Source organism: Lethenteron reissneri, chromosome 3, assembly GCF_015708825.2.
Source record: "Lethenteron reissneri isolate LAM-NWPU_2019-01 chromosome 3, ASM1570882v1, whole genome shotgun sequence".
Taxonomy (NCBI): domain Eukaryota; kingdom Metazoa; phylum Chordata; class Hyperoartia; order Petromyzontiformes; family Petromyzontidae; genus Lethenteron; species Lethenteron reissneri.
In genome coordinates, this window is record NC_083781.1 from 1,694,048 (window position 1) to 1,719,005 (window position 24,958).

Here is a 24,958-nt window from a genome sequence, read left to right on the forward strand (position 1 = left end):
TGAGATTATTGACGCGCCTGGTACGCAGGCGGGCTCCACTTGCAGCCAAGAGGTCGGTCCCAGGGGTCACGGCTGCCCCCGCTCGCTCCGCGCAGAATCTTAGACCACGCGACGTTTGAGGGGCTTCATGAGGGACGCACGCTCCACGGCCCCGCTCGGTTTTGGGAGGTCGAAGGTCGAGGCGCCATGCATCCGGCCTCGCGAGCATCTCGACAATGTGGCCGCGTCGCGAAGGCACCGGCGCGGTGGCTAGGAGATGTTAACTCCCTCGCCTGGTGTGCAGGAGGTCGTGGGGTCGATCCAGACCTTGATGCCTGCTGCTGTATATTTGGAGATTGCATGTTTTCCCCGATTCCGCCGGTTTCTCCCTCCACATTTAGAATCGACATTACGCGTTGGGAGTATTTGGCTGCAATACATTTCCACATGATGATGAGCCACTTCGTTGAACTGTCATTTGTGGCGAAGTCGCTTCTGAAAAAGAGCTTTAGCTGGTAAAATCAAAAATATATTTCATAGTTTTTTATAGTCTGGGGAGCATGGGGGTTTATGTCCTTAATTTTTTAGGTTATTTTATAAGAGAGAGGCCGGAGGGCCACCGGGCAGAGAGGAAGGTGACGAGAGCGGTGCCGCGTGGGTGGGGACGAGACACGTTGCTGGGAGAGACGGGTTAACCCTCCGGTGTCACGGTGCAGGGTGCGGGCAGGGAGCAGAGTGAGGCTAAATGTGAACGGCAGAGGAGGGCAAGTCCGTGATCTTGAAGTCTGCGGCAGCGGCCTTGCGCTCGATCCAGGACAGAGCCGTTGGGCATTCTTCAATCATACGCCTCGTGCAGAGCAATGAGTCGAGATTGCAGTCGTGAGCTATTTAGTCATTCCGTTGCTTTGTCAGAATTGCAGATACACCCACCCACTCATCCACTTACTCACCTACTCAGTCACTCACCCACCCACTCACCCACTTACTCACCTACTCAGTCACTCACCCACCCACTTACTCACCTACTCAGTCACTCACCCACCCACCCACTTACTCACCTACTCAGTCACTCACCCACTCACCCACCCACTTACTCACCTACTCAGTCACTCACCCACCCGGTCACCCACCCACCGCCTGCACATGAGCATCTGGGGCAGTGTGAAGTTCTATGCTCCGTGCCATGGCGCTCGTAGCCCCGCAGTTGTACACGAAGAGAGCCTCTTTGATGCTCCACAGGTATCCACCGCACCGTCCGTGGTTTGTACGTTGAACTTCGTTCGCACCGTACGTAGACAACCGCGCTAATTGTTTCCGTGGAAGATCAAAGCCAGACAAGTGAGGTGACGGGCCTGCTGGTCAGGTTAGCCATTGGCGGTGGTTCGAGCCATTGCGGTATTCTGGGCCAATTTAAAAAAAAGTCCAAAAGTCTTTTATTGAACAAACGATTCAGGTACACAACCAGGGCACGCATGGAAATTGACACCTCTGTCGACACAATGCCAAGTACGATGAGTGCTACCAGTGCTTTATTCAGGGTGCTTCAAAAAATGTGAACACTTCTGAGATTTTGCAACAATACCACGAGAAATGTGCCTCTGGGCTCTGGAGACCACCTGGAGAAGATTCCAGGCACGCGTTGACAATTATGGCGAACACGTGGAGACTCTTTGACTTTCTGAAGCTATTTAACATACATTTGTTATCATGTTACAGTGTATTTTTATGCGTTCTTTTGACCATTCAAAACGATAGTCCCATGTAAGCGTTAACATATTTTTGAAGCATCCTGTATTTGGAAAGCTGTCTATGCCGTGTGTTTCAAGAAACGCTACATCCCTGGCGTCTACTTCCTCAACTCGGATAACTCTCTAGGGGGCGGGAGGGGCGGGGGGGTCTAAATGCCCGAATGAATGATCTTACAAAATCAATGGCCACTAGAAGAGCCGTGAAGGGGTCCCAGGCTTGGCGATTCGCCTCTTCCCTGCCCCTCAGATGTTTTCGAGCGGCTATTTTTGACAACCTATTGACCAATACCTCCAGGGATTTTTCTTTTTTACCAGGTAAGGCTCACTGAGCTCTTTTTGAGAAGCGATCTGGCCACATATAAGTGGCTTATCAGCATCATCATGTGGACATTTATAGCAGCCAAATACTCTAAACGCGTGACGTTAAATCTAAATGTGGAGGGAAAAAAACCTCGGAACCCGGAGAAAAAAAATCCACGTGACGACGGGGAGAGAGATACGCAAACTTCACACGTATAGCAGGCGTCTGGGTCGGGATCGAACCCACGACCTCCTGTAGACCAGGCGAGGAAGTTAACATCTCCTAGCCACCGTGATGATGATGAGAGAGAGTGAGAGACACCCAAACTCCAAATATACAGCAGGCGTCTGGGTCGGGATCTGACCCACGACCTCCTGCATACCAGGCGAGGTAGTTAACATCTCCTAGCCACCGTGATGATGATGAGAGAGAGTGAGAGACACGCAAACTCCAAATATACAGCAGGCGTCTGGGTCGGGATCTGAGCCACGACCTCCTGCATACCAGGGGAAGTAGTTAACATCTCCTAGCCACCGTGATGATGATGAGAGAGAGAGAGATACCCAAACTCCAAATATACAGCAGCAGCAGGCGTCTCGGTCGGGATCTGACCCACGACCTCCTGTATACCAGGCGAGGTAGTTAACATCTCTTAGCCACCGTGATGATGATGAGAGAGAGAGAGACACGCAAACCCCAAATATACAGCAGGCGTCTGGGTCGGGATCTGACCCACGACCTCCTGTATACCAGGCGAGGTAGTTAACATCTTCTAGCCACCGTGATGATGATGAGAGAGAGAAAGAGACACCCAAACTCCAAATATACAGCAGGCGTCTGGGTCGGGATCTGACCCACGACCTCCTGCATACCAGGCGAGGTAGTTAACATCTCCTAGCCACCGTGATGATGATGAGAGAGAGTGAGAGACACGCAAACTCCAAATATACAGCAGGCGTCTGGGTCAGGATCTGACCCACGACCTCGTGTATACCAGGCGAGGTAGTTAACATCTTCTAGCCATCGTGGCGCCCGTGGGGGGGAGGGGGGTGCGGGTCCTTTTCCCAGTTGGCTGTGATGGTGCGTTTCGCGGTGACGTTAAAATAGTCGCAACAACGCGTCTGCCCCCCCCCCACCCCGGACAAGTCCGTTTTGGTCATTTTAAATTTTGGAGGCCAACAGAGGAGAGCCGACGCAGGCGAGGGTCGGTGGGTGGGGGGGTCTCAGCAGTGGAGCGAGCGAGGAGGGGTCACGACGAGCAAGTCCAGAAGATTCGAGAGACGTCACGGGAAGAAAGGGAGCCGCCCTGGAGATGCGATGACCCGAATGTGTCGCAACGCGGTTTTGTCAAACGCGCGGGAAAATAACAACGAGGTGCATCGATGGCGTCCGGTCATGGGATTTGTGTCGTTGCGACGTTTTTTTATCGCGCGTAACTTTAATCCACGACACCACTGTTTGCGGAGCTACGCGGCCGCCCCCCGTATTTATTAATTGGGCCATGGGGGGGGGGGGGCGGTGAGGAAAGGGGGGGGGGCACACGACCTCCGCTTGGCAGGCCCGGAATTCACTTAAGAATTAGTTGAAGAGTTGCCAACTCAATGCTGCATCCAGCCGGCAAGCAGCCTGCAGAGAGTGATTTGTTACACGAAGGCTGCACACTGACTAATCAAAGACAAAGGTCGTTGGGGCAAGTGCTGTTAGCGAGCACCTATGAAGACTGGCACGGCACACGAGGGGGTGGGTGGCCAGCACCACACCCGTCCGCCTTTGTCACCCTAGTGACAATGATTACACACCGCACCAGGTACTTATTTGAGGCTGGCTCGACCTAGGGGAGGCTGAGGGCCGGTTCAGATAATCGTCACCGGTGTTGGCCGCGAGCGGGAATTGAACTCGGGTCGCCGGGTTCATAGCACAGCGCGCTAACCGCTACACTGCCGCTCCCCCCCACACACACACATACACTAATCACACACAGACACTAATCACACCCACACTCGACTAAAACCCGGGGCTGATTGTAGTACGGAACAACGAGGGGACGCGCAGTTTGTTTATTGCACGAGTAGTTTCATTTTGGAGTTTATTGCGTTGCCTTGTTTATTGACAACGAGCGGTTAATGTGACTCCGGTGCTAGCACGCAGCAGCAGCAGCTCTGGAACGTGATGTAGCGAAACGATGGGGGTCACGGACACTGCGGATACACGTGGCATGTTAAGAACGTGCGATGTTCAGCTTGCGAGCGGCTATGCTGCTGCTGCTGCTGGTGAAGCCAGGATGGGCGCCGTTGCCTGGGGGCGTTTGGGTCGGAGCCTCGCCGCTGACGCAACGGCAGCAGCAGCAGCAGCGGGCATCACGCGCCGACCGAGAAGACGTGAACCAAGTGGTCCTCCTCCTCCTCCAGGATGTTGCTTTCCATGATTACGTTCGGTTTGCCAAAATGCACCGCAACCTCTCTTTTCTCACATCTAGTTCGTCACTAAAACAGACAAAGATCCCACCCGGTCGGTCTTGGCAGACCGTCGGGGTGGGTGCTGTTAGCGAGCAGCGCCTATGATGGCCTGGACGGCACACGAGGGGCTGGGTGGACAGCACCACGCCCCCCCCCCCCCCTTGTCTCCCCAGTGGCGATGTTTACACACCTCACCAGGTACTCATTTATAGGCTGAGTCGACCTAAGGGAGACCCAGGACCGGTTCAGATAATCGTCACTGATGTTGGCCTTCGAGCGGGAATCGAACTCGGGTCGCCGGGTCCGTAGTGCGAGCGCGCTAGCCCACTACGCCACCACTCCCCACTAGTTCATCACCACCACCACCAAAATCATCATCATCACCACCACCACCAAAATCATCATCATTACCACCACCACCACCAAAATCATCATCATCACCACCACCACCAAAATCATCATCATCACCACCACCACCAAAATCATCATCATCACCACCACCATCAAAATCATCATCATCATCACCACCACCACCACCAAAATCATCATCATCACCACCACCACCACCACCAAAATCATCATCACCACCACCACCACCAAAATCATCATCACCACCACCACCACCACCAAAATCATCATCATCACCACGTTGTTGTTGTTACATTTTTTTGTTCGCACGGTTGCTGAGCACAGCCCAAAACGCCCACAAAATCAAGCGGCCAGCACTTGATGTTCCTTTGCGCTGCTGCTGCATTTGCAGTGGTGCACGAGCACGTTCAACAACAACAACAACACATCACTCAACGCAGTCGTCAGCAACACTGCGGCCGCTAAAAGAAACAACCAAACAGCGTCTAATATGCATTGTTCCTCTCTGGCTCTTCTTTTTACCATCCTGTTCTTCATTTATTCTTTGTTGCCAAGCCATGTTAATGCACGGCGCCTTGAGACCTTGTGAAAGGGGGCCTCGTAAGCGTAAATAATTACGTGCAGGTCACATGCACAGGCAGACGGACAAACCGACATAGAGAGAGAGATCGCTCAAAGGAGACGGACCAAACATCCCGAACAAAACAGGACCCTCGTAAAAAAAAAACAGAAGCAGCCCCGAGGCTTTAGCGAGGATTGCCGAGGTGAGACGCACGAAAGGAGCGTCGCGCAGACGGGCGAGCAAACAGGAAGGAAGACACGGAGGGAGTGGGGGGGGGGGAGACACCAGACACAAGCGGCGAGACAAACGGTGGACAATCGACCCGAGGTCAGAGGTCACCGCCGTGGTATTTGTACCGGCCGGGGAGCGGGTAAATATTTGCCGCTGTGGTGGTTGTGTTGGTGGTTGTGTTGGTGGTTGGAGGTGGCGCGTGTGGAGGGCAGCCAAGCCTTGCCCAAACTTGCGAGCAGGCGGGAATGTATGTGTGTACATACGTAGCCAACCGTACTAATGATTTAATCCATTTTTACAATATGCTATTCACACAATTGTCATAGTGCAAGACTATCATTAATGAAGGCGCTATGCAGCACAGATGCAGTCTGCAGTAGCTTCACAGTCCAGAGGCAATGTCGCTGCGCATAATGCCAATTGAGAAATTTGCTGTTAACGTTTAGAATTTGGCAATTTTTGGACCATGACGCTGTCACGCATTGGCCTACTCTTCTGAACAATGTCAGGGCATCTTTAAGATCCGCTGTGAAGCAAACGGCTTTGTGGTATTTTCATGGTTAGTATACTCGTAGTAATGTATATATGTATGTTGAACTTCTTTCGCACCGTATGTAGCCAACCGTGCTAATTGGAGGTGCGGGGAAAGGACAAAGAAACTAAACACAATAGGCAGTTCTGAAGAAATTCGTTTTCAATTTCAATGTAAAGTACTATAGCTCCCAGTGCATTCCTAATATCGGACTGGAGAGCGTTCCAAGCGGGCGCAGAAGTGCCGCATCTGAAAGCGCCCCACGATGATGCGGTGACCGCCGTCTTCGCTGGAAGGGGGCCGCGTGAGTGACACTGAGACGCGAGCGTGAGTCGCCCAGTGGGGAAGCGACGAGGCCTTCTGTCAAGAGCCGCGGCTTCCATTCTGATCGAGATTTTTACGTGCGCGTGTTCGGTACAGGCTGATGCATTCATAAATGTTCCCATTGAGATGCCGATACCATCAGCCTACGTATTACTGGATGTCTTTAAACGAATCACATCAGTCCAACTGCTGATGCACTTAGTCCGACTATGTTGAATTAAGTGCATCAGCAGGATAATTATATTTTTTACATTTTGTTTTTATTGAATCCAGGGGCGGTGGAGGAGGTGGGGGCGGCTTGGGGAGGTGGGGCGGTGGGGAAGGTGGGGGCGGTGGGGGAGATGGGGGCGGTGGGGGCGGGGGGCAGCAGAGCTGTTGTGTGTGGGGCCACCGAATCAGTGATTAACCACTCGTTGAGGCTGAGTCGACCTAGGGGAGGCCCAGGACCGGTTCAAATAATCGTCACCGATGGTGGCCGTGAGCGGGAATCAAACTCGGGTCGCCGGGTTCGTAGCGCAGCACGCTAACCACTACACTACCGCTCCCCCCACACACAAACACACGCGCGGGTCAATAGGTACACACACACGCGCTTGCTGCAGACACAACGTTTACGGTAGTAAATGACTCAAAGAGTAAAGCAGCAGCGCTGCGCGAAGAACGCCTTAGACCTGCAACACGTTTGTATTTCACTTTACCTGCGGAGGCTTGGGGGGTGCGTGACGTCAGCAGGCACACTGCGTGACGCTTCCGCACACGCGGGTGACACGACAGATGTGACGTCACAGCTCACTTGCCGTGCAAAATATATGCATTATTGCGCCCCCCGCACCAAAAAAAAAATACAAAAGTCTATTTTTATAATTTTTGCATGGCGTACAGTCTGGAAAGTACCCACATGGCAAATGTCAAGTTTGTTGCATGTCGGGAAGTACGCTAAACATTTTGAACAGACATACATATTCACAAGTGTCCCTTTTATATTTATACTAGCAGAAGTACCCGGCGTTGCCCGGGTGAAAAATATATTTCTTAATAACCTTACATATATACACAGATGGGCTGCTACCCCTGCCCCCCCCCCCCCACAGCCACGATCTCCTCGGCCGCTGTGCAGTAATATGTACGGCCTATAGTGTGGTGGGGTGTCGAGGCCTAGTAGCGTGCAGAGCCTCCGGCCTCGCCTAAATTGCCCACCTGGCTGAGGCTGGGTACTGGGGCCATTACCCCCCCCCCCCCCGCGCTACAATAATACTGTCTAATCGCTATAATTTTATTATCTACCGACCCTATAATAGTAATTGCACACATTGGGGTGGGGGGGAGTGAAGAGGACGTGAAACTTTGATGAATTTACCTCAGAGTCGCGTGTTAATGCGTGCGCATATTTTTTACGGGAATTAAAAATGGCGTCCACCCCGCAGCGAATGCGTCGCTACCCGTTGCCAGGGGCAACCGCCGTGGAAAACCAAACGGACCAATCGTGTCTCGCAAATCCCTCACATTTCGTCCAATGAAACTGCGTATGGTCCGGCGACACACAGACAGACAGACACACACACAGACAGACAGACAGATTTGCGATTTTATATATATAGATAAACGGATCACTCATTTGAAATTCGAGCGCCAAACTTCTCATCTTTTCGAACGACAGTCGTCCGTGAAATTGTCCGTTTCAATCGAGAACTTCACCATCCTCATCTCTGTTAACGTAGCAGTGAGAATACCCTCATCCATGGCAGTGGCCGAGCTGACACCGAATCTACCCCCCTCTTATGGCCGTCACGGTCCACAATTTTCTGGAATTTTACGGAAGAGCACAAACGCAACCTGCCCTCGGCAACACAGAAGGGGGGGGGGGGGGTGGCAAAGATGGCGACTCGGATTCGCGAGCGCACGCGACGCTGCTAGCCAGAGGCCTGGTATTGTCCCCGCACTCTTCCAGCGCTGCTCGGCACAGCGGAGCAGATTGTTTGGGATGACAAACAACACGGCACGTCATCGGCACGTAGTGTGCTGGCCCTGGGTGGATTGTTACAACGCAGAGGTGGCAGCCGACTGGGAAGGCCTTCATCCAGCAGTGGATTGACCATGGCTAATGATGATGATGAATCTGCGATGAGGTGACGTGGTGGTCCGGTTTGCAGCGCGTTCCCCGCTTGTCACAGAGGGTTCTCGGTTCAAATCCAGCGGCTACCCTAGTTGTTATTTGAACCACGACACCTCGCTGATCTCATCGAGAAGCATGAACCATCATCACGCGAACTCCCCCGGTCATCCTCGCGAGCAGCAGCGGCTTTTGGCGATCCATTGAGCAAAGGCGGTGGTCACCGCATCGTGCGGCGCTTTCAGATGCGCTTCTGCGACCATCTGGAACGCTCTTCCTTCCGATATTCGGAAGCCACAGGAGCTATGCACTTTTAAATAATCTAAGTTGAAAAAGTATTTCTTTGAAACTGCTTTTTGTGTTTAGTTTGTTGTTATTCCCCTTGCACCTCTGATTAGCACGGTTGGATACATACGGTGCATAAGATGTTCAACATACATATATACATAACTACGAGTATTCTAACCATGAAAATACCACTAAGCCGTTTGCATCACAGCAGATGGTAAAGATCCCCTGACATCGTTCAGAAGAGTAGGCCAATGTGTAACAGCGTCATGATCCAAAAATTGCCAAATTATAAACATTAACAGCAAATTTCTCAATTGGCATTATGCGCAGCGACATTGTCTCTGGACTGTGAAGCTACTGCAGACTGCATCTGTGCTGCATAGCGCCTTCATTAGTGATAGTCTTGCACTATGACAATTGTGTGAATAGCATATTGTCAAAATGTATTAAATCATTTTTTTAATTCGCGAAAAAAAGATCAAAAGTGCTCTTACTAAAAAAGAAAATCTGTTGAAAATCTCAAGGTCAAAAAAAAAACAACGCAACACTATCTGGCATGCATAATTCATGGGTGGCGTGGTGACAACTTCAAAGGCAGTGACTGCGAGTTATATAACAACAAGAAAGTTGGTGGAATATTTTTTTTCCATTTCAGCATCGTGATAACATCGAACAGGTGTTGGACCAAGCATTACACGACCGCAATATCAAGTTCGTAGTTTGACCAGGGTTCAATATTTATTTGTCTAACCATTCGTGTATGTCCCAGGATGTTGCTTTTCACAGGGACGGCTTCGAATGGCCGTGTTCCGTAAGAGTAAAACAAACTCGCCGTGACGTCAACTGCCGAGCGTCCACACAAGGAATGAACAAAGTGGAGAGGTACAACGCAGATTCCCCGTTCGCCCGCGTGGATCCGCGTTCACCCGCGTTGGCTACGTACGGTGTGAACGATGTTTAACATTCATACACACATACATACAACAAGAACCAGAGCCAACAATCGCCCAAGCTCCTGTAGCCCGGCATTCGCATGATTGGCCAAATACATTCAAGAGGGTTAATAGTGTGGGCGGAAACCGGAGCACAAGGACAAGACCCACGTGTGCGATGGGGGGTTATACTCAGTCCCCGCAGTATGGATGAAATACAGATGGACATGAACCCACTTGCTCTATTGCCATCATACCCTGGCAAAGGCAGAAGGTGGCAACCTCGCAGCCCAAGCAGGTTTCAGAGTTACCCGAATAGGCACGGTGGTCCACCGACCCTCGCTGCCTCAACGGTGCTGAGTTACCGTGGGGGCAACAAGCGGGACAACCCGAGAGCAACATCGGCACAGCTGCAAACACCTTCGTGGGTAGTGTCAAGATCTTCGAATCAATAATAAAGTAATTATATTCTTTGGGTCTTTCGGTAAAGCCACGTAGATAGAAAAAAATATCAAAATAATAACAATATCACGACGTTTCGATCGCAACAAAAGCAATCATCTTCAGGTGAAAAAAAGAGGGAGAAATCTGCCGAGGTAGGCTGTTTATAAGGGTTTCAAGATGGGCGGGGCAACTAATGCCAATGTGGAGGAGGTACTACACATTTCATATCTGCCTTATGTTCACGGACCCGGTCCAAGAACATAAGGCAGATCTGAAACACGGTAGAACCAATATCTCAGCCGTGGCTGATCATTATTTTAACGCGGTGGTCACACACGAAATTGATTTTGCCAAGACGAAGGTACTCTGCAAACCCATTGGCTATCAACAAAGATTCGTTCATGAACCCATCCAGATATATAAACACAGACACAATTTCAACCGAGAAGATGGTACAAACTGAGCAATCATTGGAAGGACGTTATTAACTAATTTAGATCTTAACTGGCTGTGATGTTCCTATCCTACCTAGAAGTTATTTTCGACTCTCTGAGTTACATTCACTAACACAGCCAACGTTAGCTGTGTTAGTAAATGGCAGCTTGCCATTGTTTTCCACCTCCATGTGGCCACTGCGCTGCCTTATATTGACATGCTAATCTCTCACGATACAATGGCCACCACCACAGTTCCGTAGTACCTCTCCCACATTGGCATTAGCTGCCCCGCCCATCTCTAAACCATTTGTAAACAGCTCTTTGATTGGTGTAGACCAGGGGTCGGCAACCAAAGTTCCAAGAAGAGCCATTTCTTTCCAATTCGGTACAAAATTCAGTATTTCAAGAGCCGCAATGCATCTGAGTACATACTGTACATACGTACATATCGTCAAGAAGCAGCCTGTAAAGAGCCGCATGCGGCTCCGGAGCCGTAGGTTGCCGACCCCTGGTGTAGACCTACTGCAGGTCACGGAGACCTCTCCTACATTAACATTAGCTGCCCCGCCCATCTCTAAACCTTTATAAACAGCCTGCCTCGGCAGATTTCCCCCTCTTCTTTCACCTGAAGACGACTGCTTGTGTTGTGATCGAAATGTCGTAATATTGTTATTATTTTGATAATTTTTTCTATTTACGTGACTTTGCCGAAAGACCCAAAGCATATGAATTCCTACAGTTACGAAAGCTTTAAGTCAAGAAAGTAATGACGTTGTACGTAATAAGGTGTTTTTGTGGGTTAGATCTCGTAAATATGTGTCGTTAACCCACCACCACATGGCACAGCCAATTAGTAAGATTTCCCACAAACGATTCTGGAAAATCTCCTGATATGAAGCTGATTGCAATCACGTCGTACTCCAATTGTAAATGTTGTGGATTTACTTTCCAACACACCAGTGTGCTGAACTAGTAACTAATTTGCAAGTTTTGTTCACGTGAAAACCTTACTAATCGGCTGCATTGGGTGGCGGTGGCTTGTTTAACGACACATTTATAGTTACGCGATCTAACCAAAAAGAAAACCTTAATTACGAATAATATTGGTTGTAAAAGACTACTTAGTGCTAAAATGAAGCTGCAATTCCGAGATCATCTGCAGCTATCGCTGCCTCACAAAGAGTGGGCCGGCGACATCATTTGAGCGGTAGGATGGAGACATTGAGAGGGGTGGGATGGTGACATTGAGAGGAGTGGGATGGAGACACTGAGAGGGGTGGGATGGTGACATTGAGAGGGGTGGGATGGTGACATTGAGAGGGGTGGGATGGTGACACTGAGAGGGGTGGGATGGTGACACTGAGAGGGGTGGGATGGAGACACTGAGAGGGGTGGGATGGTGACATTGAGAGGAGTGGGATGGAGACACTGAGAGGGGTGGGATGGAGACACTGAGAGGGGTGGGATGGAGACATTGAGAGGGGTGGGATGGAGACACTGAGAGGGGTGGGATGGAGACACGGAGAGGGGTGGGATGGAGACATTGAGAGGGGTTGGATGGAGACATTGAGAGGGGTGGGATGGAGACACTGAGAGGGGTGGGATGGAGATATTGAAAAGGGGTGGGATGGAGACACTGAGAGGGGTGGGATGGTGACATTGAGAGGGGTGGGATGGAGACATTGAGAGGAGTGGGATGGAGACACTGAGAGGGGTGGGATGGAGACACTGAGAGGGGTGGGATGGAGACACTGAGAGGGGTGGGATGGAGACATTGAGAGGAGTGGGATGGAGACACGGAGAGGGGTGGGATGGAGACACTGAGAGGGGTGGGATGGAGACACTGAGAGGGGTGGGATGGTGACATTGAGAGGGGTGGGATGGAGACATTGAGAGGAGTGGGATGGAGACACGGAGAGGGGTGGGATGGAGACACTGAGAGGGGTGGGATGGTGACACTGAGAGGGGTGGGATGGTGACATTGAGAGGGGTGGGATGGAGACACTGAGAGGGGTGGGATGGAGACACTGAGAGGGGTGGGATGGAGACACTGAGAGGGGTGGGATGGAGACACTGAGAGGGGTGGGATGGAGACACGGAGAGGGGTGGTATGGAGACACTGAGAGGGGTGGGATGGAGACACTGAGAGGGGTGGGATGGTGACACTGAGAGGAGTGGGATGGTGACACTGAAAGAGGTGGGTTGGTGACACTGAGAGGGGTGGGATGGTGACATTGAGAGGGGTGGGATGGTGACACTGAGAGAGGTGGGTTGGTGACACTGAGAGGGGTGGGATGGAGACACTGAGAGGGGTGGGATGGTGACATTGAGAGGTGCCATGGCAAGGGGCGATGCCACATTCATCAGTGAAGCTGCCAGGGGCAGAAATCGATGGCACCTTCAGTTGTGGAGCTGTAGCTGGGGGGGACAGTGACTTCAGCTTCAATACATCATCAGGCGCGCAGCTTTGAACCTGTGCCTCGGCTCACATGGCACTCTCATTGACTCGGCCCCTCAGCTAAAGTCTTTTCTCCACAGTGACCGTTAACGCTAATGTTCTTATCGATTTAATTTTAACAGACGATAAAACGTCAGTGTCGCTGCACATGTCACAAACTTTTTGTTGTCTTCGTTTCTTGAGTGATTTTTTGTTGTTTGGTGGGGTCCAACACCGACTGGTGGGAGTAAGGGGGGATGGGGGTAGGCCCAGATTAGGGTGATTGTAGGCCCTAGGCACTTCTGTTTCGTAGGCCTTCAGTGCTCACTTTCTACAGTCGCTACTGCTGCTGCTGCCCTATGTCACTACTACCGCCGCTGTCACTCCGCTTGTTTCACGCGGTACTTCGTCCAGCCGCTGGACAGATGTCGTTACTGATACGTTCGTTATTTAGTCTGTGCACTTAGTTGATGGGAGCGCATTGTGTGTCGCAGATACACAGATTTAATATGAAATTATTTAAAAACTAAACAAGGTATCTTAAAAATATTATAAGCTACAATTTCTTCGACTATTTTTTATGTCAATGATCACATTTGATATCTTGTTTACATTTTGTATCATACAAATAACAACTAAAAACATGCTCAAATCGTTATTTCGTTGGTCCTTTAGGTTTCATAGGCCCGAGGCACAGTGCCTACTCTACCTATTGGATAATACGAACCTGAATGGGGATGGGGGGGGGAGCGACAGTGCCCTGATGCCAAGCCACCATCACGGTGCCACTCATAGGATCTCGGCCACTGACCAGTAGCTTTGGCCAACGTGACCGGGGGTTTGGACAGGAGTTTTAGCCACGGCTTGGCCAGGATTTTCCAGAGTTCGGCCAGGGTTTGGCGAGCCTTCAGCCGGGCGCGTGTGTGAGTGTACGTGCACGTACACGTGTGTGTGTGTGAGTGCACGTGTGTGAGTGTACGTACACGTGTGTGTGAGTGTACGTGTGCACGTACACTTGTGTGTGTGCACGTACACGTGTGTGTGTGAGTGTACGTGCACGCTCCACGCTGGCGGACGTGTCTGCCGCGAGTCTCCATTGAGGAGCGGCACAAAGGCATGGAATGCACTCGCAGCAGAGGCCTTGATGTCAGGCTTCTTGAAGCACGTTCCGTTTTGCACATCCGGCCTTGACAATGCGGATGCTATTATTAAATTCTATTGATGTCACAGACATTCGATGGTAAAAGCCACTCTATGTGCAGCCCCCCCCCTCCCCCGTTGATCGCCCACAGTTCTGATTATTTTTGGAGAGAAAAATAAATAAATGGAAGAGCAAATACCACATTCAAATATCCATACACGGATATAATTAAAAATTAAAAATTGATGCAAAGCTTTTTTTGCTATCTTGCGGGTGTTAAACACCTTCGTTCGGGGAGGCAAATACTCCGCTGTAATGTTGACAATGCGTTCCCCAGAGTGTAAAGAGTAGGGGGCCGAGGGTTTGTATGCATGTGCCTACTGAAAAATTAAAGGTTTTTTTTTTTATCAGAAACCAACCGCTGTGATATTGCTGCATATGCAGAATCGCATGAACAATCTGTCCAAACCATTATTTATTTTAATGCCAAAGCAATAAAACGGAATTTTGTTGTGCTCGGCCAATGCCTGATTTAATCATCCAGGGCGTGAGCTATTTTAATTTTAGCGCACCAAGTTGGAAAACACTCGTTTCAAGAGAGTCCTACATTGGAGAAACAATTTGGGGGCTAAAAATTGGATTACGAAATGACAAAGCCTCTGCAAATAATTTGCTTTCACACGGAGCACATTAGGCTTGCAAAGACGCCCACAGCAAAGCGGAACACTAAAATAAAATCAAACTAATTCCTATAAAAAAACAATTTTGATGGTCCTGGAGCATATGAGATGATAGATTTGTGAAAGACAATAATGTACTTTGACGGTCTAAATGTTCGCTCATAGCACTCGTCGGTTGATGGCTTTGCTGAAGGCCCTCCGGATAACAAAAGTCACTTATATTTGTAATTATTAATGTCACAAGCTTCATAAATGTATGCAATCATGGCGAGGACATCACGGAAAGTATCGCGAGGAGGCGCATACAATATCCTTAAGGCGTCCGCGCATTCCGCGTACGCGAATGACGTCAACTGTTCTTTTGCTTTTCCAATAAATAAAAATCATTGCCGAGGCTCAAGGATCTCGTCTGGGTGTGTGCCTTGCTCTGGGTTATTCGGCCATTCCATTTCAAGGCCACAATTGTGCAAGAGACCAAAGTGGTGGCAGAAAATCCGCCACGCGTTTGACAAAACTGACGCAGTGCAACTCAAATAACTGCCCTGAACCCTACTCGGATCTTGCAAGTTGATGGATTACAGTCATTCATTGATGGATTCATTGAAGAAATCATTGATAGATTACAGTCATTCATTGATGGATTCATTGATGGATTCATTGATAGATAACAGTCATTCATTGGCACCATACCCAACTAAAATGAAGTTAAACTGTCGACTGTGATGATCACTCAAGCAGTGAATATTTTTTTACATAGTTTTTGTTGTTGTCATATTGTTTGTCATAACATGCTGACCTGCCTCTACTGGACATCCAGCAGTGGATTGCCAATGGCGCTGCTGCTGCTGCTGTTGCTGCTGTTGCTGCTCGATGTGTGCTGTGCTGGCTGTCCTTGCTCACCCCGTGCCCCTACTGGATATCTGTGGGGGAAAAAGAGCTTAATAGCTCATCGGATACCTCCAGTGTGAATGAAGATTCTCATTGTCAAGAGGGTGAGAATAGTGGGGTTTCCAATTCCGGCAGGGCTTTGGTGTGCTCCTTGGGAGGAGGCTTGCAAACGCGGCTACCACGGGAATGGAACAGTTGGTGCTGGAACTCCCAGGTGTTAGAAACTGTCAGCTGCTAGAACACGAACCACCAGCCCATTGAGACCCCCCCCCCACCAGCCCATTGAGACCCCCCCCCACCAGCCCATTGAGACCCCCCCCCACCAGCCCATTTAGACCCCCCCCCCACCAGCCCATTGAGACCCCCCCCCACACCAGCCCATTTAGACCCCCCCCACCAGCCCATTGAGACCCCCCCACCAGCCCATTGAGACCCCCCCCACCAGCCCATTGAGACCCCCCCACCAGCCCATTGAGACCCCCCCCCCACCAGCCCATTGAGACCCCCCCCCCCACCAGCCCATTTAGACCCCCCCACCAGCCCATTTAGACCCCCCCCCCACCAGCCCATTTAGACCCCCCCCCACCAGCCCATTTAGACCCCCCCCACCAGCCCATTTAGACCCCCCCCCACCAGCCCATTGAGACCCCCCCCCACCAGCCCATTTAGACCCCCCCCACCAGCCCATTTAGACCCCCCCCCACCAGCCCATTTAGACCCCCCCCCCACCAGCCCATTGAGACCCCCCCCCACCAGCCCATTTAGACCCCCCCCCACCAGCCCATTGAGACCCCCCCCCACGAGCCCATTTAGACCCCCCCCCACCAGCCCATTGAGACCCCCCCCCCACCAGCCCATTGAGACCCCCCCCACCAGCCCATTGAGACCCCCCCCCCACCAGCCCATTGAGACCCCCCCCACCAGCCCATTTAGACCCCCCCCCACCAGCACATTGAGACCCCCCCCACCAGCCCATTGAGACCCCCCCCCCACCAGCCCATTTAGACCCCCCCCCCACCAGCCCATTTAGACCCCCCCCCCACCAGCCCATTGAGACCCCCCCCCCACCAGCCCATTTAGACCCCCCCCCACCAGCCCATTGAGACCCTCCCCCCCACCAGCCCATTGAGACCCCTTCCCACCAGCCCATTGAGACCCCCCCCACCAGCCCATTGAGACCCCCCCCCCCACCAGCCCATTGAGACCCCCCCCCACCAGCCCATTGAGACCCCCCCCCACCAGCCCATTGAGACCCCCCCCCACCAGCCCATTTAGACCCCCCCCCCACCAGCCCATTTAGACCCCCCCCACCAGCCCATTGAGACCCCCCCCCCCACCAGCTCATTTAGACCCCCCCCCACCAGCCCATTGAGACCCCCCCCCCCCCACCAGCCCATTGAGACGGGATGTTGTCCCGCTGCCCAGCGCGTCCGCAGGTGGGCCCACAGTGCGGAGTGGCCTTCAGTGAAGGTTCACTGCGGAATGGGTGGGCGGTGTCTCTGGTGAGTGTTCGCACGCGGAATAGGTCAGTAAAGGACATGCTGGGCTGAGGATTACAGTGGACAAGACAAGGACGGCGGTGTTCGGAAGGGGAGGGCATTGGGAATGAAGTAATAATGAAGGAAGCAGCAAGATTGTGAATGTGAAGGATTGTGTTTTATACTTGGGAAGTCTCCTGACATGGGACAACGTCTCCATGGAAGACAGAAGCGCGATGATCGCAAAGGCAAAGTGGTGATGTCAGGATTCAATAACATCTGGGAGGAGCAAGCAAATCAGCGACAAGACCAAACTGAACATCTTCAGAGCAATGCGTGTTCAGTGCAGCCTTGTGTGTCTGCGAGACTTGGACGTTGAAAAGGACTGACAGAGATACGATAGTGGCACTCAAAAAGTATTGCTACAGAAGAATACTGCATCTAAACTGGGCCCAAAGAGTGACTAACGTAGAAGTGAGAAAATATTTGCACATCGAAGAAGACGACCTGATGATGCGGGCACTGTTTTAACACACGTGTAGGATGGACAACAACAGGAACATTAAAAGTATCGTCGTTGTTGTTGTTTGTAAAAATGGAAGTAACCGGAAAGAGAGGAAGACCTCACAGAGAACGTCTTGACGACGACGACGACGTAAGAGATTGGTGCATGAAAGATGCGGCCGCTACTTGAGCGTATTGGCACAAGGCAGAGGAAAGTGGACGAAAATGACGAGATATGCAGTGTACACCAACGGGCTATCTGCCCATGGATTGTGATGATGATGAATGGTAATTATCGTTTCACGTGCTGTCCTGTATAATTGCAAGACTCCAGTGACCGCCTTCGGTGCCAAAGTGCCGCCCCAGTCAACAGGCAGCCTGAGAAAGCGCCATCGCGTGCCGCCGCCAAACTCGAGCGACCCGCTGCCTGCGCGTCAATCTGCAGCGTCCGTGACTGCGGAGCGGAGGAACCCCTCCGGGCCCAGTCGGCGACCGACGCCGAGTTGGTGACGAAGCTCCCGCTCCGTGCCGAGCGCCGGCCACCGCTCCTCCTCCACGGCGCGCGCGCCCCAGGCCCGTGGCGCGACGCAGCGACCTCACGCACGCAGCCGGCCGAGAAAACTCCAACGGGCCCCCCCCCCAACCCCCTCTTCCCTCCAAAGGCGATCGCACGCCCGCTTAACAGTCGGGGTAATATCCTTGCAAATATGTATTCATTATTATTGCATGCGGGAATAATTATTTTTCATGGAAAAGGAAGGAAAATATTCTGCCCCTTCCTCCACCCCCCCACCCCCCCATCGGTGTCAATATTTGAACGGCTGGAAGCTGAGCAGTCGTTCAAGTAGTTGGCGAAAAGTTGTGTCTGTGTGTGTGTGGCGAGCGGTGGCGCAGTGGTTAGCTCGCAAGCGCTACGAAGCTGGCGCACCCGAACGTTCGATTCCGGCTCGTGACCAACAGGAGTCGTGAATATCTGAACTCGTCCTGGGCTTCTCCCTAGGTCGACTCGGCCTTAAATGAGTGCGTAAACCACAGCGCTGGGAAGGCAAAGGCAGCTGGGCGGGCAATCGACGACCACCAACGCCGTTGTGTGCCGTGGCAGCCTTAATAGGTGCTCGCTAACGATAACTTTCTCCAACAACCTGTGAAGGCTCCATGGGGGAGGGGGGGGGGTCTTTGTTTCGCTTGGGGGAGCGGCGGTGCAAAGGCTTCGTGCGCCGCGCTGTGAAGCCGGCCCACTTGAGTTCAATGCCCGACCATGGCCAACGTCTTATTGGTATCTCAGTTTGTTCGCGTGGCTCCCCCCAAGGTCAATCGAGCATTGAAATGGGCACCTGGTGCGGTGTATAAAGAGAACAGCACTGTGGGGAGGCAAAGGCCGGCACCAGCAAGGGGTGGTGCCGGCCACACCACCCGCCTCGTGGCCCTGGCAGGCGCACGCTGCGGAGTCAGTCGCTTGCCCCAACAGCCCTGGCAGGCGCACGCTGCAGAGTCAGTGGCTTGCCCCAACAGCCCACAGCGGTGGCTCTCAACGTTTCTGTTGGCGACTGCTGCCCCCCCCCCCCCCCATTCTTGGATTTTTTTCAACCGAGTGACCCCCCCCCCCCCTTTTCCTGACCCAACATGGTTCTGAGTAATAAATGTATCAATATTTTAAACAAATTGTTCATTTCGCGAGGTATCGTAACTTAGCGAGTAACTGCAAGCGAATAAAAAAACTGTCAAAGGACGCTCTTGCTCGCGTCACGTGATCCGTTGAAACCACATTGTGTACCATCAGTGAGTGTATAAAGGTCTTCTAGATCGCGCAAGGTTACCATATGGATTAAAAGATTATCGTACTTATTTTGCATTGGCAGATTCATGCACGAGCATTCACCACTCATGATATAACATCACGCATGTAAAGATCACCTCGCGTACACCCTGGGTCATTGTCACGTACCCCCAGGCCCCGCTTGAGAGGCACGGCTCTACGGGGAGGGCTACGTGGGGGATGCTTTGAGTACGGGAGAGAGGAGGAAAGTCACTGGAGCTATGCGCTTTTAAATCAGCTAGATTGAAAACTCATATTTTAAGAACCGCTTTTTGTGTGTGCAATTTGTTGCACTTCCCCCATACCTCCGGTCAACGTACATACACAGATACGTAACTCTTCCAGCAGTAAACATGTGTCTGCTCCCTGTGCAGCACACGTGCCGAACACGCTGCCCAGAACTAGCGATCACCCGGGCGGATCGAAGTCAGTCTAATAGACAAAATACCCTCGTGAAACAGTGAAGACGATGTGTGTGTGTGTGTGAGTGAGTGTATGTGAGTGTGTGTGTGTCTGTGTGTGTGTGTGTCTGTGTGTGTGTGTCTGTGTGTGTGCGTGCGTGTGTGTGTGTGTTGAACTTACTTCGCACCGGACGTAGCCGATCGTGCTAATCGAACGATGATGATGATTTGGCACTTAAGTATTCTCCTCCACCGAGATGAAAACTCACACTTTGTGTTGACAAACGATGGAAACTCACACTTCGCGATGACAAACCATGAAAACTCACACTTACTATATTAAGTGTGCGGATGATGTGGTGATTGCTGTTCACTCGAAGAAGGAGTTAGAGATGATAATAATAATAATTTACACTTATAAGGCGCAATTCATCCAGGGATCTGACCCTGGAGCATACTACTAGGAGATGGGGCCTTATACCATTCGCCCCACAAAAACAAAGCACCTGCCTGGGTGTGTTATGTCATCAAACGCTCCCCTCCCTCAACTCCCCATGAGTGCCGGGGCATTTGTGGAGAGAGTGGAGAAGCTTTCATACTTGGGCTGCGTGTTCATGACCAGCTCTGGTTTGGCAGCCGAGGTCTCAAGCCGAATCAGTCAAGCGGTGTTATCGTTTCATCAGCTGCGTAACGCTGTGTAGAAGCCCCCTGCCATGTCGCTCCATACAAAACCCAGGGTCGTCTCGGCCACGGTTATGCCCTCCCTTCTCTATGCGTGAAAAATGTGGAGCTCTCTAAAGAAACACCTACGCTGGTTTCAAACATTCAGGCTAGGCTGCCTATGATCTCTCCAAGGTTTAACCAGACTGGATTGCGTGAGGAGTTCAGAGATCCTTGAAATATCTGGACACAATCCAATCAGTGAACTCCTCTGGCAAGCAAAGCTGCACTGGCTGGGTCATGTAGCCTCCATGTCCAGCCACAGCATACCCAAACAGCTTCTGTTCGGCCAGATAGATGGGGCAAAATGGCACGGCACGGACTACAGAAGAGATGGAGCTGATGTGGTACGGGAGGATGTGGAGTTGATTGAAGTTGCTGATCACTGGTAGCAGCAGTAACAAGATTGGCCTCTGTAGAAGAGGTTCGTGAAAAACGCTGCTCGCTCCAGCAACAACAAAGAGCAGAGGAGCAATGCTCACAATAACGAACTGAGCGCCGGGTGGATAAAACGTAACAAGTTGGCACAAGGGGCACAGCTGGTGCATCTGCCAGTCAGCTCGGTCAGTTAACCCATGGTACCTGGGTTTGTTCCGTGACCTGCTGCCAGCGGGCCTTCAACACTTCACGCGGCCTCAAAGTGCACCTGGCCTGGCACAATCGCAGTGGGGACGCCACTGCAACTTAGTAGTGAACGACGGTTGTTGTTGTTGTTGGTGGTGTAGCAGTTAATGTGCTGTGCTACAACACTGGTGACCCGGGTTTGATTCCCGCTCACGGCAAAGACCAGCAACGATTATCTGAACCAGTCCTGGACCTCGCCTCGGTCGACTCACCTTCACAAATCAGTACCTGGAGTGCTGTGTGTAAACAGCGCCACAAGGGAGACAAAGGCGGCCCTCGTGTACTGTGTCGACCTTCATAGGTGCTCGCGAACACCACCTGCCGCAAATGACTGTTGCGGCTATAGGGGGGATCTTTGTCTTTGTGTATATGGTGGGTGGACAGAGTTCAATTCCTCTCTCGCAGCCAACATCCGATGTTGAATATCTGAACGGGTTCCGGACTTCTCCTCGGTAAACTCAGCCCTTAAATGGGTACCGGGTGCGGTGAGTAAACGTCAGCACCGAGTTAGCACAAAAAGAAAGTCGGTTGCTAAAACTAAATCTGAACTACATGTGCCAAGCATATCTCGTGAAAGTCTCGAAAGCTGAAAGCGGAATTTTAGACTCTGTGAACGAATCCAGTTCTTATGGAATGCACGGTACAATTATAGGTTCAGCTTGCAACGCGTCGCTCGGTATTTTCACTCTCCCTCGACGAGAGAGCGAGAGCACGACCCACGATACACGAGGAGGAACCACAGACAAGCGGGAAGGCAGCAGCCACCCGGCGAACCGGCGCCAACAGTTCTCCAAGCTCTGCCGTCCCCTAGATATGTGGGAGGAAACTGCAACACTCAGAGAAAACCCAAGCGTGCGAGGGGGCAACGCTGTATCCTGTACAGACAAAACAGGTGCAGGAAACATCTGTGCTGTACTGCCTTTTCCGGGCAAGCCATGGTATGGCACCACAACGCCCAGCGCAAGAGACTTTTGCGACATCCGTGCGGTGATCCACTAACCCTCGCCACCTCCACAGCACCGAGTTACAGGCCGCGTGCATAGCCACCACCGCCTGAGCAATAGCGCGATATATTTATACAGTGTCTCATTGTTACTGCGGTTAATGACACCCGCATATAATAATAATTTACATTAACTTGTAAGGTGCCTTCCACTAATATGTCAAGGCACCTTGTTAGAATAAGGTTAAGGAAAGGCCAATAGAGACAGAGAAGCCAAATGGAATAAACTGACTTAAGACGATGTGGTTTTCAGACGAGCTAAGAACGAAATAACAGGCAGTAGAAAGAAACAGAGCAAAAGTGGAAGCACGTGATTTGTTCGAAGACGAAAAGACGATGAAGATAAGAAAGTAAAAAACTCCAACCATAAAACCAACTCAGGTATGGACGGGAGAGCGGCGAGAACGGCGGCCAGGCCTACCCGGTGCCATCGTGCTTGCGAGATGAAGAGTGGGACACTAATTTTTGTTAGAAACATAGGCAGTCAGTCTCGAGTCTCTACGCGAGTCACTGGGTCTCCGTGTGAGTCGATACAATAGGACGTGAATGTACATCTCAAAACACCGGAGTAAAGCATTCGGCATATTTCGTTTTACAGAGACGGAACGAAAGAGGTCATCGGTCAGCCACGGGCAGAGGAGAAGAGGAACGTCCGGGAGTTTGGACTTGAACAGGGGCAGGTAGTCGGCATCATGGACAGCTGGTGGAGGTGTGGGACCGGCTTTGAGCGGCTTACCACTTTGCGCTTGAGCTTCGGCTTGCCGGCCTCCCCGTCGCCTCCGTGCGAGTCCGCCGCCACGCGGCACAGGCTGCTGTCCAGCGACGAGCTCTTACGCAGCCAGCCGCATCCGTCCGGGTCGAGGCTGTCCCCGGCACTTCTTCCACCTTCTCTCCCTCCTCCCCCACCCATGTCGGCGCCACCGCTGCCGCAGCCGGCACCGCCTCCACCTCCGTCTCGCTGCCAGCAGGGCTCCCGTTGTGGTCGCCAGCCACCGCCTCCACCGTCACCACGGTGGGCGACGTCCCCACCAAATGCACAGCCCCGGAGTGGGCCACCCGCCTGCGTGATCGCACCGGCTGCAAGAGAACGTCCGTGCGAGTTGAGCACGCACCGCGTCACTAACAGAGCCGGGCTTCAAAAGTGGACTTCACGAGCCGCAGGTGGCGCTTTGCCGGCCGGCCGTACATATATAGCGATCATTTATTTAACCAGGACATGAGATCCACATCCCATACCTGTAAACCCCTTATCAGTGCCCTACCTTATCACAGACCAATTCAGACCTTATGGGTCACCCCGTGCCCTTATACATCTAAACGTTCATCCTACAAAATCCCATCACAAGGGAGAAACACAAACAAATATATATTTATTTTGCCGGTATTGAAACGGGTGTACGACGTATGGACCTGAACACAATTTTCTTGTACAAGAATACGGGTAAACCGTTATGGGTTGACACGGTGTGAGATCCGTTCAGACACACGGTACATGTTTTGTGCCCCTCTTGCAAGGGCGACCTAGGTTCGTCAAGTCGAGGAGTGCTACTGGTGGCTAGGAGATGTTAACTCCCTCGCCTGGTATGCGGGAGGTCGTGGGTTCGATCCCGACCCGACGCCTGAAGTTTGCGTGTTCTCCCCGTGGTCGCGTGGATTTTTCTCTGCATTTAGAATCAACATCGCGCGTTTAGAATATTTGGCTGCTATAAGTTTTACACGTGAAAAGCCACTTCGTTGAGCTATAGCATGTGTGGCCAGGTCGGTTTTGCTAAAGAGCTGTACAGCTCAGTGGGGCCTTAAATGGTTAACAATCTACATCGTTTTAGTTGTATAGTTTTAGAGCGTGCAACTCGCAAGCTGCGGTTGGCGCCTGCGGGTTCCAAGCACCGTGAGGATGAGAAGAAGTTTGGCGATGGGGAGACGCCGTTTACTCGGTCCCAGCAACGGCAGACGCGCTCACTCGAACATTCCGCTCGTGCACACATTTCATTAGCATATATATATTTGTCAGACAATACATTCACGCATTGGAATGTTGCACCGGTGCTGCCAAATGGGCAAATTACACGTGCGAGTCACAATAAGCCGCCACCGTTTGTGCACATGGGCCATGAATATTAGAATGAACGACTCTGTGCGGAGTAGATTAGTGGTGGTCTCATGAAAAGACTGGCCCCGTGATGGGAATGTGGAATCGTATGTGAATGAATGCACGTTGCAATGTTGCAACTATTTAAAACGTGTTTTGCTAAATGGTACAAACGTCTCAATGGAGAGACACAAACATTCTCGATTAGCTTGCGTGCATTTTGGAGGCCACATGAATGACAAACACGCAGTACGTGTAACCACACTGACGTTAACAGTGATCGATATCTATGGGACATTTTTGCCAGTATCAAATGATGGGAAAGAAAATTTATAGGCTTTGCAATTTTTTGATTGGCCTGGTGTAGGCCAATTAGTCTCAAAGGCAATGCATATGTTATCAGAGCATGTGCGTTTGCATATTTTCCCGCAAGTATGTGTAGTGAATGCAGACTTGATGCC

At 51.5% G+C, this 24,958-nt stretch overlaps 1 protein-coding gene across 1 annotated transcript in view; it reads right to left on the reverse strand.

Annotated features, from left to right (window-relative positions):
• Window positions 1-24,958, reverse strand: part of LOC133347746 (uncharacterized) — a 224,126-nt gene that overhangs the window by 163,468 nt on the left and 35,700 nt on the right. The window contains exon 5 of the mRNA XM_061560300.1: window positions 23,145-23,485. Coding sequence (XP_061416284.1) covers window positions 23,145-23,485 — 341 coding nt within the window. The remainder of the gene's footprint in view (window positions 1-23,144; window positions 23,486-24,958) is intronic.